This window comes from Nothoprocta perdicaria, unplaced genomic scaffold (assembly GCF_003342845.1).
Source record: "Nothoprocta perdicaria isolate Ctin4 unplaced genomic scaffold, notPer1 scaffold_316, whole genome shotgun sequence".
Taxonomy (NCBI): Eukaryota; Metazoa; Chordata; class Aves; order Tinamiformes; family Tinamidae; genus Nothoprocta; species Nothoprocta perdicaria.
The window spans coordinates 186,071-202,542 of NW_020455551.1; the positions used below are offsets into that span (position 1 = coordinate 186,071).

The following is a 16,472-nucleotide window of genomic DNA, read 5'->3' on the forward strand; positions in this document are numbered from 1 at the left end:
AAAAACCCAAGCATTTTCCCTCCCTAGGAAAATTACAGCTGAATTTATTCAATAGCATTTAGCTAAAATCTATAGAATTGTAAGTAAAGACTAAGCTGAAAACTACAGGAAAAGCACTTTTGAGTTCAAAGTGGGCCTAACAAATATACTGCTCTGTAACAAGCCAAAAATGCAGCGTTCCCTCCTTCAAAAATCCTCAAAAAGAGATGCATAAAGCAGTTAAAGTCATGAATGCTAAGCCCTCATATATATCATTCCTCAGTCATTATTTCCCTCTATTCCTCTGTTAATGGTCTAAGTCATGGAAAGTTTGATGAAGCCCAATCCTCTTAGCTGAGTTTTCTCTTCTCTTATCATTTCTCGCTCAGCCTACACATCTGCTCATTGCCTTCAGGCAGTCTCTGCTCTCCCCAGCCACTAACTTGGATTTATTCAATGCTTTTCATGCAGAAGAAAGTCCAAAGTAAAGCTGGACAACCTAGTGCAGTATCACCCACAACATATCTCTCCATAATTTTGCCTTTGCTTTAGAAACTTCAAAAATTCAGCTACTGCAGCATGCAAAGCAGCATCCTCCAAAGTACAGAGCAAAAAAAATGTGACCTGAAGGTGTATGAAACAAGCCAAGTGCAACTTATCCTTCTGAAAATTCATCAATGGGAAGTTTTTATGCTGACACAGAGGGTTACATTTTCTCCTCTGCTGACGTCTAGCTGTCCTGCAGGGTCAGGAGGGCCAGGGAGCAGCAAAGATGTGGCGAGCACAACTATCACAGTGTCCAGGTTGTGGCTGGCCAACAGCTTGGACCTTCTTTGGTTCAGCAGCCACTTAGCTCTGTACAGGACAGCCTTCATTTGGAAATTATTTTACTATTTTCAAAGGCACAAATAGCCAAGAGACTGCACGATGGGATCCACCTCTTCCTTCACTTTTTCCGTATGGATTGCTTACATCTTACCAAATCATTCAAGTCTAATGTAGGGAGAATTGGCTTAGGAAAAGGCCACTTATAAAATGGAATGTATTGCTAAAATATGTAAAATTGCAAACAACTACACACAGTGCTGTTTTCCCATAGCAAGGATTTGAAGGCATGCACTTAAATTTGAAAGTGCTGGAGCCAATCTTGAAATATCTGCTAATATACATTCTTAGAATCATTGCCTTTGCTTCCATTTCTTCTAGTTTTTCGCTAGAAACTTGGCTTTACATTCTTAGCACTGTTCATCATTCCCTTAGTTAACATTTCAAATTTTTAACATACTTATGAAAGCATTTCCCAGAGAGCTTCCCTCTTTTCAGGAGGAGGATCTCAAGGGCAAAAAGTGTATGTTTTGTGTTTGAACGATCCCTTGGGACTGCCCATACATGGACGTAGATGCCACCATAAAAATAAAATGCCAGAGACATTGCCAAAAATTGTTTAAGACAAAAAAAAAATAATCTTAGTACAATATTAGTTTCAACAGCATCTCACAGAGCGAGGATCTTTGTTATTGTATTATTTTATAGAGGCACGATCCGAAGCTCACTAGTCAGCAGTAGTTACGCCAGCAGAGAGTTCCTTTCCTCACTAACGACCCCACCAGAATTGACAAATAATTAGTTAGCAAGCACTTCATTTGCAAGCCGTCTCAGAGAAGTTAGCATTACTAAATGCTGTGATGCAAATTTCCGAGTTGGTCTGCATAAGACAGAGACATATATAATTGCTTTGCTTGTTGATATAAATTATTCCCCCATTTCCCATGCATCAGGATCCTCTGCTTGATTTGTTCTTTCCAGAAGAGCAAACATATTTCATCCACCATATTAACAGTTTACCACAGATATCTCCCTCTCATAAGCATGTAGGTTAAAATAGCTTGCATTTTGGACTTTTTTATGCTTTCTTCAATATCTAAAAAGGAGGCGCTATTGACCTGATGCTTTTTTTTTCTTTTTTTTCTTTTTTTAATGCTCAAAGGAGTGATAGTGAATAATAAGAAAATAAAGAAACACCATAAAAACTCTACATAATAATTATTTGGTATCTGACAAAACATATACGCTTGTAGAATAAATTCTCTCCTGTGCAGAAGTCTGCCAGGTTGCTAACTGTGTCCGATCTGAAAGTTTGGCCCTATGAGTTTTTATGATATTTCTTTATTTTTCTACTTTGAAAATATGAAATTTTCAAAAGTGATCCAGTCACTATTGCTCCTTTGAGCATTAAAAAAAATGCCCATGTAATTACTTGATTATCTGTAGGAGATGGTTTCTTTTACCTTTGCAAAGGGCACACTCACATTCTACATGATCCTCTTTTGCAAGAAACATTCTCCTTTATAGTTGAAAATAGGAACAAGGACTGGTCCCAACATTAACATGTGGCTTTTCTTTCTGCTTTGCTTTGTTTTTAAGGGGAAGCTTTTAAACTGTAGAGCTATTTATGTTAATAGTATAGCTTAAATTGAGGAAGGAACCTGCTCAATCAAGGAACTGATCGGAGAATTTGCTCATTGTCTTCTTTTTTTTTTTTTTTTTTTTTAATTTCCTTTGCTTTGGAGACCTCAGGTACCATGTTCTTCTTCACATTGAAACTACTGGCAAACAACCTTTAAGTACAATAGGGTTAGACTGTACCTATAATCAGGAGTCTTTGAATGGATAAGTAACTATTCTCGGTTTGCAATAATACCTATAATCAGCAAGTCTCTCTTTGTAGGATACTTCAGAATAAGTGTAGTGTAAGGAAAAAGGCAAGGCAGATACAGTACAAAGTAAGTCCACTGTAAGTTATGCATCCTTCTCTATGCTATTTGGGCGGTTGTGTGTCTGACAGAAAGTGCATTATGTGTGGGAATTCAGAACGGGCATCCCTGGAGTGGGAAGGACAAGCCTAGGTCCCACTGCAGGACAGTCTGGCTGCAGAAATTGCTGAGAGCAGGATTGCAAGATGTAGGAAGGACACGTTCACAGCCCTGCTCTGATTTTCTTTTCAGCAGATCTCTGCAATGGTATTTACCCAAAAGGGGATCCAATATTGACCGAGAAATGACTTGGGTATTTGTAATCAGAGTAGCTGGGATTTCTGTGTAGCAGAAGCTACATGCAATATAAATGAGCAGAAAAGAAAATCCACAAGGCATCATGTTGGGACCTGTCAGCTCTACACTGAAATTACACTTAATCACCTTATAAATTAAAAATTGTGCTGTTAAGGAGCACTGTAGTGCATTAAGAAATAATGTCTAGAACAAAGAAATTTTAAGTCATTTATAAAATGTATAGAACATTTTCACAGCTTTCTATGTATTTTAAAGAATTAAACTTTATTAAAGCCAGGTTCTACACTGAAGCCACATTTTCTAACATTTCTCTTTTTTAAAAAAGAGAAATGTATTGTAGCAGTTCTACTTTTAAATGAAATTCATTAATTTAGCCCGATTAACATGAACATTGCAATCAAGCATTCAGGCTGTAATTACCTTTCCCCATGCACTTCCTGGCCCATGCTGTTGGCACTGTTTCTAAGCTGAACACACTCCAGCCAGCAAAAGTCCTTGGTTTTGTGAGAGCTGAGGCAATATATTCCTAATTACCTACAGCAAATTTAGAAATGCTTGTCAGCTAATTTTTATCAAGTCCTCTAGAGTCATTGATGGAAACCAACCTGTCAAACTCCCATAACTTCCTGAAAGCAGGTCGAGAGGCATCGGGATAAAGGCTCTGGTTTCCAACTGATCCACGCTGGAGCTGCATATCTCATAGCATTCAGCCCAGCATTTATGCTGCAAGTCAGTTATACCCCAAGGAAGTTTTGTTCCCTTTTGGCAGTAAATAACTCTCATTATGATTTTTCATTTGATCTGAATTTCGAAATGTCAAACTGACAGCTACTGCCAGGATCATAAGCTGAGCTGAACTTTGAGTCAACCTACTTAAATAGTGTGTTGTTTTATGTGTCTGCTGCATCAGGTAAGCAGCATAGCTTTCTCCTTACACCAGTGTGCCTGGAAGTTTTAAGTTCAGTGTTCTCAGGGTGAAGCAACCCTTCCCCAGCAAACCACTGCAGGACATGAGCAGGTCTTTTCAGCATGCAGCATTGCCATTTCTTGTAGTAATTCATGTGTTTATTTTTCATTTTAAAGCTGGTTTATGACATCTAGCAGAAAGATAAACTTAGAGATAATGCCAGAGCCCCTACATAGCAACACACAAATGGGAAATATGGGTAGATGGAATATTTTGCCTTTTTATGGGCTCGTTAACACTGATATGTTCAGAATGTGACTAGGGTTGAAGTTGATTTTGGGGAAAAAAGGGCTATTCAATCAATGGGAAGGGCATTACCCATTGCGTAGGCAGAAAAGCATGAAATATTGTATCCTGAGGTGTTACATACAGACCAGTACAGGTTAGTAATCTGCTTCACATCCTGGTTTTCCTTCCAAATTACACACTGTGGTGGGACATCTGCCCCAATAACTGCCCAGCCATTGGTGAAATCCCCTTGTATAACTCTTAAAAAGTTGATCTTCAGTTAATCAGCAACCTTCTCAAGCAACCACAGAATGAAGCAAGGAGGGAAGAGGCAGTTATACAGAATAACATGGGATACAGACGCAGCAGAGCGGGCAGATACCTGTGAGGTGCAGAGCCAGGCCCCGGGTAAGCAGCAGGCAGGGAAAAACAACATGCCTCAGCCCATGGTCTACAAAGTCCAGAAGAATGATGGGGCTGGTTGTGTGTGTCCATCAGTCTCCAAATTATCACTAAGAAAAACAATTCTGAAACAAGGTATGTAATAGCTATTTTCAGCCTCCTGTTAAACCTGAGGGCTACACAATGAGATTTCTGCTGGAGAAATTGCAGACAGGAAATTTCTATTCAGTTCAGTAGAGGATTAAGCCACAGTTAAGCAAGTTACTAGCATTTAACAAATCATACAAAATAGTAATTAAAAGCCCAGAAATGTGAAAACTGGGAGGGCAGAGGATCTTGACATTTAAACTGCTCCAGAAGCCACTGCACTATTGGTTTATAACACTGAAATATGTAAGAACTATCCATAATTTGAAGTTAATTGCTGGTATTTTTTTTTTTTTCATAAAACAGCATTGGGTACTTGGTCTGTATAACATATAACAAGTCAACCCTGAGGAGCCTTCAGGAGCTTTACAGCTAGAAAGTCAGACCAATAATATGTGATCTGGGAAGATCCAGATATAAATGTATTGTGTTTCTTTCTCTCTTGAAGCACAATTATACCCAAATCTATTCTCCTAGGGGCCTGAACAGTGCATACTGCAGGAAGCCACCTGATGTGGAAGATAAAAGGATCATTTGCTAAAACAAGAGAAATACCACAAATAGCTAGAGTTTATCCCATTTAGATGTTATTTTCATTTTGAAATTGCAACATATTTTACCTAAGGCTGTGATTACTACAAATTTGTAACTTCCCTCAAGTAGAAATTAAATCAGTGCTACAAGGAATTTAAAAACACCAATACAAATTAAATAATATTAACTGAGTACACAGAAATAAAAGGATGTTTGACTTGCTCTGCTGCATTTTGCTGAGCAAAGAAATGCCTTTTTTTTCCATCAAGAAGCTTTCAGTAAGAACGAGTAGCACCTTTTCCTTCTGAGAGCTAGGTTGGAGACCTACAACAACTCTGGATAATCTTGCTAATACTAGAATACTTGCTAATACATGTCAAGGAAGAGAAGGTGATCAGGAGTAGACAGCATGGATTCATGAAGGGGAAGTCACGTCTGATGAACCTGATAGCCTTCATTCACTGAAGCCTGGTAGTCTTCTATGATGGGACAACTGGCTGGATGGATGATGGGACAGCCGTGGATGTTGTTTGCCTTGATTGCAGCAAGGCTTCGAACACTGTCTCCCATAATATCCTTATAGGAAAGCTCCGGCACTGTGGACTAGACACATGGCCTGATGTCCCCCAGGGGTCAGTACTGGGCCCAGTGCTGTTCATCCTGTTCATCAATGAGTTGGACGAGGGCACAGAGGGCCCTGTGAGCAAGTTTGCAGATGACACCAAGCTGGATGGAGTGGCTGACACTCCGGAGAGCTGTGCTGCCATCCAGAGGGACCTGGACAAGCTGGTGAGTTGGGCAGAGAGGAACCTCATGAGGTTCAATAAGGATAAGTGCAGTGTCCTGCACCTGGGGAGGAATAACCCCAGGCACCAGGACAGATTAGGGGTCGACCTGCTGGAGAGCTGCTCCACGGAGAGGGACCTGGGAGTCCTGGTTGACACCAAGTTAACCATGAGTGAGCAGTGTGCCCTCGTGGCCAAGAAGGCCAATGGGATCCTGGCTGCATCAGGAGGATGTTGCCAGCAGGTCAAGGGAGGGGATCCTGCCCCTCTCCTCAGCTCTGGTGAGACCACACCTGTAGTATTGGGGGCAGTTCTGGGCTCCCCAGTATAAGAGGGACGTGGAGCTCCTAGAGAGGGTCCAGCGGAGAGCAATAAAGATGATTAAGGAACTGGAACATCTCTCGTATGAGGAGAGACTGAATGAGTTGGGCCTGTTCAGCTTGGAGAAGGGAAGACTGAGAGGGGATCTGATTAACATGTATAAATATGTGAAGGGAAAATGTAGGGAGGAAGGGGCCAAGCTCTTCTTAGTGGTCGCCAGTGGCAGGACAAGGGGAAATGGGTATAAGTTGAAACCCAGGCAGTTCCATCTCCACGTGAGGAAGAACTTCTTTCCAGTGAGGGTGACAGAGCCCTGGAATGGGCTGCCCAGGGAGGCTGTGGAGTCTCCTTCTCTGGAGATCTCCCAAACCCGCCTGGATGCCGCCCTGTGCCCCGTGCTCTGGGTGTCCCTGCTGGAGCAGAGGGTTGCACTAGATGATCTCTAGAGGTCTCTTCCCTTAACCATTCTGTGATTCTGTGATTCTGTGATTCTGTGATCTTGAAAATGTTCAAGCTACATACTCAGTTCTTTATCTCAAGCTTAGTTGCTTCTAATCTCTTCCAATCATCATGGATGAAATAACTGCATAGCCATCATTATACTATATCTCCTAGGGGACATATTAAGCTTAGCTCCTTCCTGACGGCAGGATGGCTATCCTAGCTGCCATGGACTTCATGGCCTTCAAGGCAGCCTCCCCCTAAACAAGCCAGTTCCTTGTCCTCCTTTTCATGTTTACCTAGAGACCTCAATACTCTTTATTTTTTTTCCAGACTCAGGTCACAATCTCCTCAAAGATCAGACCTCAAGTAAATTGCTATTGTAAATGATACTGCAAATAAATCACAGGGTGGTAACAATAATTACAATATGGTTACATTAGAAATATCTCCACCCAGATGTTAGCAGGGAAAACCTTACTGATGGCTCCTGCTCCCAAAAGTGCAGCTCATGGCTCAAATATTTAAAATCAGCAACCTTCTTCCAGCATATATGTGCACATGTGGCCATGTGAATGAAACCAGCGCTTATTCTCAGCCCTGCTTCTTTTTAACATGACATCTTGCGGCATCCAGGCGCCTCTGAGACAAATAGGTGTAGAGCAGCCACACTATTTTATTCCTCTTTATATTTCACACTCTATTTTAAAATGTACCTAAGGTCATGAGCCCTTCTCTCCTCTTCAGCCCCGTTACAGTGAGGAAGAAGTGAGGCCAGCTCGGCTGAGTAAGTGCTAATGAGAAATATTAGCCTGGTGCCTGATGTAACCTAGCCCAGAGGCCTTCTTGTCTCCCTCTTCTTGTATGGATTTACAGTGAGCAGTGAGCAAAGTGAGCAGTACAAGGCAAAAGGATTTACGTTTTTATCTAAACATTGACATACTCATCAAGTATTGGGCTAGGGCTCAGAATATTCAGAATCAGATGGTGACATCTAATCATGGAGAGCTAAAGGGAGATCCATTGAATCCGTGGAAAATCTGTGGATTTTCCACATGCCTGTGGATCCAGGCATGTGAGATGCACTGCTTTATCCTATCATCAAACTACGTACAAATTCATTTATCAGTTAGTTTGGTGCTTCTTCTTTACTCGGGAAAAGTTCAGTGCCTCAAGATATAAACATACACAAACAAACAAGCAACTGGAATTCAAGTGTACATGTCATCTCAAAAGCAAGGTCCTCAGATAAGAAGGGAGGCTCTTCAGTTCCTATGTGGACACCAGCTGCCTTCTCTCCTCCTCCTGCTTCACAGTGTTGGCCAGTGTTACATTTGCATTGCTCACACACCCAAATGTGGACAGTTGGGAGGCTTGAAGTGCCTCAGAAAATCCCTTTGCTTATAAATCACTGGACACTCGCCAATTTTATTCATCAAGGCCTCTTGGAGACCTTCCATTGACTGCAACCTGCAGGAGGCAAGGGAGCCCATGTAGGTAAACCTCTGCAGGCACTAAACTAACAAACTTTGGCTTGTTAGCATGAGTCTGTATTTCACCTTGCTCAGTCCTAGGCTTTGCTGCAGACATGGGTGTTGTAATCTGAAATCCCAGTGCCTAAATCCTTTCTCAAAACTAGTTTCTTTAGGGCATTTATAAATCTTTATATAAAGATTTATAATTTTGTATTTATAAAGTCTCCTCAGTGACTGGATAATCCTACCACCCAGGGTGGGTAACCATGTCTTTTGATCTAAGATAACCATGAGAAGCCAATAAACTCTCATCAGGGCATACAATTATCTGACGGGAAGGTGTCAAGAGGATGGGCCCAGTCTATTTTCAGTGCTGGCCAGAGGCAGGACAAGTGGCAATGGCCACAAACTGAAGCAAAAGAAACTCCATGTGAACACAAGGAAAAACCTTCTTGTGAAGGTTTTGACAGAGCACTGGAGCAGGTTGTCCAGAGAGGTTTTGCAGCCTCCATCTCTGGAGATCTTCCAAACCCACCTGGATGCTGCCCCGTGCCCTGTGCTCTGTGTGTCCCTGCTGGGGCAGGAGGTTGGACTAAATGATCTCCAAAGTCCCTTCTGACCTCAACTCTTCTGTAATGCTGTGAAGTTACTATTACAGTCCTGCAGATTAACTTGTGAAGAGAGATCTCTGCACTGGGAAGAAACAGGCTTCAGGTCTGTGACTAAAAATGACAAATGTATCAGGCAGCCACGGCAACTTCTCTGATTTTGTTTTTTAAAGTGATAATAGACTATTTAGGACATGATATTATTACATTTACAATATGTGCAATATTCTCACATAAAAAGAATTGAGATTATCTTCTACTAGACTAAATAAAGCACTCTAAAAAAAAAAAAAAAAAAAAAAAAAAAANAATTGAGATTATCTTCTACTAGACTAAATAAAGCACCCAAAAAAAAAAAAAAAAAAAAAAAAAAAAAAAAGAGCTGCCAGAAACAAAGACTTTTCAAAAATCATATAATAATCTGGCTAGGAGCCAAGTCTTCCTATACAAATTTAAGTGTAAAGCAGTTTTGCTTCTCAGTAGTATTTAATAGAATATACGTGATCAAACAAAATGTTCCAAGATAGAGTTTGCAAGAAAGCAAGATGTGTGTGCATCTTTGACAAGAAGAAGTAAACTTGGCATACAGAGAGTGATAAGGAAAATATTCTTCATGTGAAAGAGAGAAAAGATGATGAATTTTGTTGATTAACTGTAAAGACATTTTTAAAAGTATTTTTTATCCCTAGGACATTCTTTAAGGTAAATAGTAGTTCTCATTTGTGTTCATCAAATCAATTTAATCTAGGGTGAACGCACATGACTTACCAGTTCTGCTTCGAAGAGGATTTCCTGTAAGGAACCTTGACTTCACCAGTTTACTCCCTCCTTTTCTTGATCCCAAATAGCTCAAATTTGTCAGTCTTCGAGGCATGTCATAAATTCTGGCTGTGATTCATCAATAGCCTCAGCATCTCAAGGCAGCCACAAACCCAGTTTACCTCTCCAGTTAAAATGATTTTATGGCTGCTGTGTATCCCTGAAGATTTGCCAGCCAGCAATGCGTGCCATTAAATCAACCTTTGTCAGTATTGCCAGGCCTTTCACCTTTGTGCGGAAGAAACATATGAAGGATGTGATTGCTTTAGTTCTGAACCTTTGGGGCCTCCAAGAGCACTCCGTCATTCTGAAACTGTGCCCATACGGTGGAGGCTTAATGCAGGATTTATCACTGATCTTTATTATTTGGGATCTGGTTTGTGGTCTATTAGAAGTGCTCAGAGTTTGAAACAGCCACCTGTGTATAAATCAAGCTATATAAATAAATCACTGTACATACTGGAGGAACACAATATTTAGAATTTGTCTGGCAGGGAAAATGTGGTGGTATAAGTGTGAGTGTCAACTGGAAATGCAGTAGCTGAAGCACCCTCAGTGCTTGACTGGAAGTTCCCGTTTTGTGCTGACTGCTTCCCTGTGCCTCATCTTTTTGGCTTTGGAAGCTGAAAAGCACTCAGAAAATACCAGGATATTTTCCAGAGTGACACTGAGTTTTTGAGTAGTGTGGGAAGTACTACATGGAAGTATGTGGAATAGTTCTTCTGCAGTAGCCCTTCCAGGCTCTGTCCCCCACATCCAGTATTTGCACACAATCCATTTCTCAAATACCTGCTTCTCTTTATCCTGTAGCAGTGAACAAGCCTTCTCTGTGAATCTGATTTTCTTCTCTGGACATGGATACGGATAATGCACAGCTATAAAACATGATAAAAAGCTAATAGTTTACTCATGTCAACCACTGGGTCACTGCCAAGCTGTGATGAATGTAAGTCAGCTTCATGTGGCTTGTTTCTGTGGAATATTCACTTAACATGGAATCTGGTTACCCAATTTAGGCCCAGTCTGTATTACATGGCAATTAATAGGAACACTTCTATTGATTTTACTGGACTCTTGCTCAAGGAAAATGTCAGCACTTGTGTGCTGCGATCTATAGTAACAGTCATGTTTTTCTGAAGACAAAGTAATGATTTTGCTCTGAAAGTCACTTGGCTTCTCAATTCTATTTGGATCTACCTGGTGCTAATAGAAAAGTATCATTAAGCTGCCTGACCAAAATATGGTACCTGGAAAATTTAGAAATATTTATACCATGAACATAGCAAGCCAAGCATGCTCCAGTCATCAAGCATGAACCCCCCTCAAGTTCACATGGTGCAAATCCACATGCAAGCCAGGACTTTAGGTGAGGGTAAGAAGTGATCTGAGGAAAGTTCTGACCTTACACTAGCCATTAATGCAAACTGATGCATGCAGCTTAAGGGCAGTATAGATGTGCAATAAGCCCATCCCATCCACCATGACATATGGTGGTCATTACATACAACTGGTCTTGAAGGACCATATGGGATAAGTATTGCATACAAACCCACTGGCCAGATCCTGAAATACAGGCTGAAATGCAGCCTCCACTAAAGGCTGCAACATATTCCCCTACAGAATATGGGGATTTTCAGCAAAGCCACATACCCTGCAGCATCTTGGCTGGATGCTGACGACAGGCTGGGATGTACAGGGCTCTCGAGCATGCTCTGAGACCCTCTCCTGCAGGCACAGTGCTCTAATGTCCTTGATCAGCAGGGGGTTGCTCACTGCTGTGACCCACAAGACAGCTGATCTCAGTTCTGGGATCTCCTTGACACTTGTTTCGTTGTAGCCTGAATTTATGGTGCTTTAGGGAAGTGTGATGCTGCCTATCTGTTTGCTCAGGCTGTTCCTCTACGGTGGGGTAAAGGAGGATGGTTATTTTTAATGCAGCCTTTGTCAACTCCTTTATTTTAAATATTACTTTAATATTTTAATATGAGGCTAAACACATGCTGCATCAGCACACATTTTCAATGTACCAGTGAATGCATGAGTACTGCTTAGATGTACTCTAGACTCTGTCTAGAGTATAAGTTTCGTCTTACCTAAATCTAACTAACATATGGGTGAGTTTCTTCTTTTCCTTTTCCTTTTCCTTTTCCTTTTCCTTTTCCTTTTCCTTTTCCTTTTCCTTTTCCTTTTCCTTTTCCTTTTCCTTTTCCTTTTCCTTTTCCTTTTCCTTTTCCTTTTCCTTTTCCTTTTCCTTTTCCTTTTCCTTTTCCTTTTCCTTTTCCTTTTCCTAAAATAAGTTTAGTCTTAGTTGAGGTAAGAAAATCACAGAATAATAGAATAATAGAATCATTGAGGTTGGAAGGAATCTTTAGAGATCATCTAGTGCAACCCTCCCTGCCCATGCAAGGTCACCTAAAGCACGGGGCACAGGGCAGCATCCAAGTGGGTTTTTAAGATCTCCAGAGAAGGACATTCCACAACCTCTCTTGCCAACCTGTTCCAGGACTCTGTCACCCTCACTGTCAATAAATTTTTCCTTAAGTTCCTGTGGAACTTTTGGTAATTTAATTTGTGGTCATTTTCTCTTGTTCTATGCATTGATTAGATCCCCCCTCAGCCTTCTCTTCTCCAGGCTGAACAGGCCCAGCTCCCTCAGCCTTTGCTCATAGGGCCTCGTAGCCCTGAGCTGGACTTTCTCCAGCAGCTCCACATCCCTCCTGTACTGGAGAGCCCAAAACTGGACACAGTACTCCAGATGTGGCCTTTCTAGGGCTGTGTATAGAGGGACGATCACCTCCCTCCAAAAGGGAGACTTAGTCTGGAGGCTTGTTCATGCCAGCAGGAACACCACAGCATCAGTTGATGGAGCTTCTCCATAAGCTCAACAGGGACATACACAAACTGAGCATAGACATACACAAAACAGTTACCAGTGTTCTCTGTTATCAAGCTGTGATATCTCTGGTATATTGAAGCTGTATACAGGCCATCTACCTTCAGGTTGTAGACATAGGAGACTTGGTGTCTTGAATGGTCATTCAGAAAAACATGTATGACAAGAGCTTCTGCACTTGTTAAAGGAGTCACAAGTAGATGTGAAAATTCTAGCTGCGAACTGCAGCTCATTTCCATTTCATCACTTTTTAAAGCCAGAAACCTGGATTTAAGATGTCAGTTCTCCAGAAGTTGTCAACAACAAAACAAAACAGATGGAGAACTGCTGCCCCTGTGTTCAGTGAGGAGCTGTAATTGACTTGTGCTTTTTACTTGCAAAAGCTCACAATTATGCTAAAATTTTCATCTTCCCAATGTTCTTTTCCTCTCATGACTCCTGGTGCAGCTGAACGACAAGGTCTGTAGCAGTGAAAGGCATCTTTTTACTCTGTCATTACCATTGTTCATTTTATCTCTGCAGCTCACACTAGGTCCTTGAATGAAGGGAAAAAACAGCGCTGGTTTATCTATACAGGGCAGAACCGGACAGCAAACTTGTGGTATTGCTCTGCCTAGTGCTGTCTTTCCATGTAGCTGAAGCCAAATGCTGGGAGGTACTGAGTACCTCCAATATTCCTTCCACTCACCCACAAGAGAAAAGGAAATTCAAAGAGTTCCCAGTTGCCTGGAAATGTTCAGCATCTGCTGTCATCTCCAATTATCCAGCCTTGGCTGGACAACGCAGCTCTTTCAGTTGACGTCAACCCCTGCGCCGTCAGGCAGATTGACTCAGAGCCTACAGTCGCTGGGGGTTTCTGTCAGCTTGACCCAGGAGCTGCCACACCGCATGATTTTGCACCTCACACGCTGGCTTTTCCTACTCTAAGTTCATGTATTCAGGCTTGTGCAGCCTTGGAACAGAAATAGAAAGAGCAGAACCACAGGCTACATCCATTGGCTTCTGCCCTGGGCAGATAAGGATGGTGCTCTTGTAACTGGCCCAGGGCTTTACAATGACTCAATTCAGAGCTGTGAGGATAAAATAAGCTACAGTGTTGTTAGAAAAACAAAGAACCTTGCCAAGGCTTTGGAAGCACCACAAGAATGAAACATTTGAAAAAAATATATTAACTTAGTATTATTGTTGCTATTATTACTACTGATTTGTACTGTGTGTCTGGACTCTAAGAGCCCCTCTCCAGAACTGGGTGCTCTTATGCTGGGCACGGCACATGTGTGAAATGAAGAGAGAGCCTATGCTTTAAGCACTGGAGTGGGAGGAAGAAAAGGGAGGTGAGGGAGAGGGTAGGTGCCAGGAGAGTGCTGGCGTTGAGAGGATGAGTTTCAGAATTCATGCCCTAAGCAAGAATGACTTGTTAGGCACAAAGGGGATAGGGCAGGGCAGAACATCACCCTCATGTCATGAGAGGAAACCACTGAGTGGGTTTGAATCAGGTGGAGCGCTCCAAGGTGAATGCACTTTTATCAGCTCACCCGCTGAACACGACCACGCGAGAACATAGGATGTGCTCCAAGGAAGATACAGTCTGCAGTGCTGCTGTGCCTTGGGAATCGTGGAGTCGTGGATGCGTAACTTGGGAGTCGTGCATTAAGGGGGCAGCCTGTATCAGTTGTCAGCACTGGAAAGGGACATTCGTTGTCCTGGGGGGTGAACTGAATTTCAGGCTGTCTCATAAGGTGTCTCACAGGTTTAATTTGGCCCCATCTTTTCCATGTTTCCATTGAAAGCTTTTGTTTGTTTGTTTTGTTTTGTTTTGCATTTAGACTGTGTCAACTCTATGGAAAAGAAAAACATCCAGTGGAAGATCACTGTCAGACCTGCTAAAAATATTTCTTTCCTCTTAGAATAGCTCGATATTTCAGACTAGTCAGAAATCATTACCCAAAACACTTTAAATCTTCTAATGAAAAACAAAGGCCACTTTTAACAGTTAAGAGCCAATTTGAGAAAAAAAAAAGATGTCATCTTGACAACAACCAATAGAAGCCACTGCCAAAGTGGCAGGGAGCAAGGAGGAATTCTGGAGATCATTACAAGTGGGGTCAAGAACCAAGGACATGAGAACTTGAACTTCTGCTTCTATTGGGTATTACGTGGCACTTCAATGGAAATATATTCCATCTGTGGCTGAATTTTTCTGAAGGACAGAGGGGATTTGGATTAAAACAATTGCACCACCCCTTTAGTGACCTCAGTGCTGCTTTTCCCCTACCCTTCTTTGCTGGGAATGAAATGATTCAGCTGTTTACAAATGCCCAGCAGAATCCAGCAAATCACAACTTAGTTCACAAAACATCACAGAGCATCCTTTCTTACTGTAGTCCCAGTAAAAAATGGAATTAACATCCCATAAGTCCCATAAAATAGAATTAACATCATATTGCTAATGAAATACGAGATACAGTATTATCATTGACTTTGCAATTTCAGCTTGCTTTGAGAAGTCTATCAATCTTGTCTGTAACACTTGGTTTTAGATTATGTCCTACAATGAACTACTCATTGTTCATTCTTTGTGAAATGATCTGTGTACAGCTCACAGATCACTTTGTTTTTGCTTTTTTTTCCTTGGAGGCTGGAAGTGGAACTTATTGTTGCTATCTTTAATGTTCACTTTCTCTACCCTCAGGTGTCTCCATGCCTGTACCTGTCTTCGGCCTACAAGATGATTCCAAAGTGTTTAAGAACGGCAGCTGCCTACTTGCAGACGAGAATTTTGTTCTAATAGGCTCTTTTGTGGCATTCTTCATACCTCTAACCATCATGGTAGTCACCTATTTTTTAACTATCAAGTCACTGCAGAAGGAGGCTACCTTATGTGTGAATGACCTCGGCGCAAAGACCAAGTTTACTTCATTCAGCTTCCTCCCTCAGAGTTCCCTGTCTTCAGAGAAACTCTTCCAGCGGTCTCTGAACAGAGATGTGGGGATTTCTGGCAGGAGAACAATGCAATCCATCAGCAACGAGCAGAAGGCTTCCAAGGTTCTTGGTATCGTCTTCTTTCTGTTTGTTGTGATGTGGTGCCCATTTTTCATCACCAATGTGATGGATGTAATTTGCAAGGAGTCATGCAATGAAGAAGTCATTGGAGGACTACTTAATGTGTTTGTCTGGATTGGCTACCTTTCTTCGGCTGTCAACCCACTCGTGTACACACTGTTCAATAAAACCTACCGCTCAGCTTTCTCTCGTTACATTCAGTGTCGCTACAAGGAGGAGAAGAAACCTTTCCAGTTGATCTTGGTGAACACTATCCCAGCACTTGCATATAATTCCAGCCAGCTCCAGCTAGCACAGATGAAGAGCTTGAAAAAGGAGGCAAAGATGATGGCTAAGGATTATTCGACGGTTACAATCGGAATTCGTCACTTAGATGGTACCTCAAAGGGAAGCACCAGCCCAGGGAATGAAAAGGTTAGCTGTGTGTGACTCTGCTAGCCTGGTGGCAGCTGCCAAGACAAACCAGAGTGTCTGTGCTGAAAACTTCACCTTGCTGTGAGAGGCTCTGGTAGCTTAGGAAAATTAGCCCTGATCAAGAGACCATCTGATAGCATCACACGCGCCTCATCTCATCCTGTTGATGAAAAGCAGGGTTGAAATGGTATCAAATGTGCAATTTTTTTTCATACAGTACTTTGGCTGTTTTAAGCACAGGCTTTATTAAACTTATTTTTTTAATATTCTAAAGGATATATTTCTTAAAGAAAAAATGCAATTTCTGGTATTACAACATGGGCTG

At 41.7% G+C, this 16,472-nt stretch overlaps 1 protein-coding gene across 1 annotated transcript in view; it reads left to right on the plus strand.

The window, feature by feature from the left end:
• Positions 1-16,216, plus strand: part of HTR2A (5-hydroxytryptamine receptor 2A) — a 28,471-nt gene extending 12,255 nt beyond the window's left edge. Inside the window, exon 3 of the mRNA XM_026042869.1 lies at positions 15,363-16,216. Within this exon, the coding sequence (XP_025898654.1) occupies positions 15,363-16,162 (800 nt within the window). The 3' untranslated portion in view covers positions 16,163-16,216. The remainder of the gene's footprint in view (positions 1-15,362) is intronic.
• Positions 16,217-16,472: the final 256 nt, after the last annotated feature.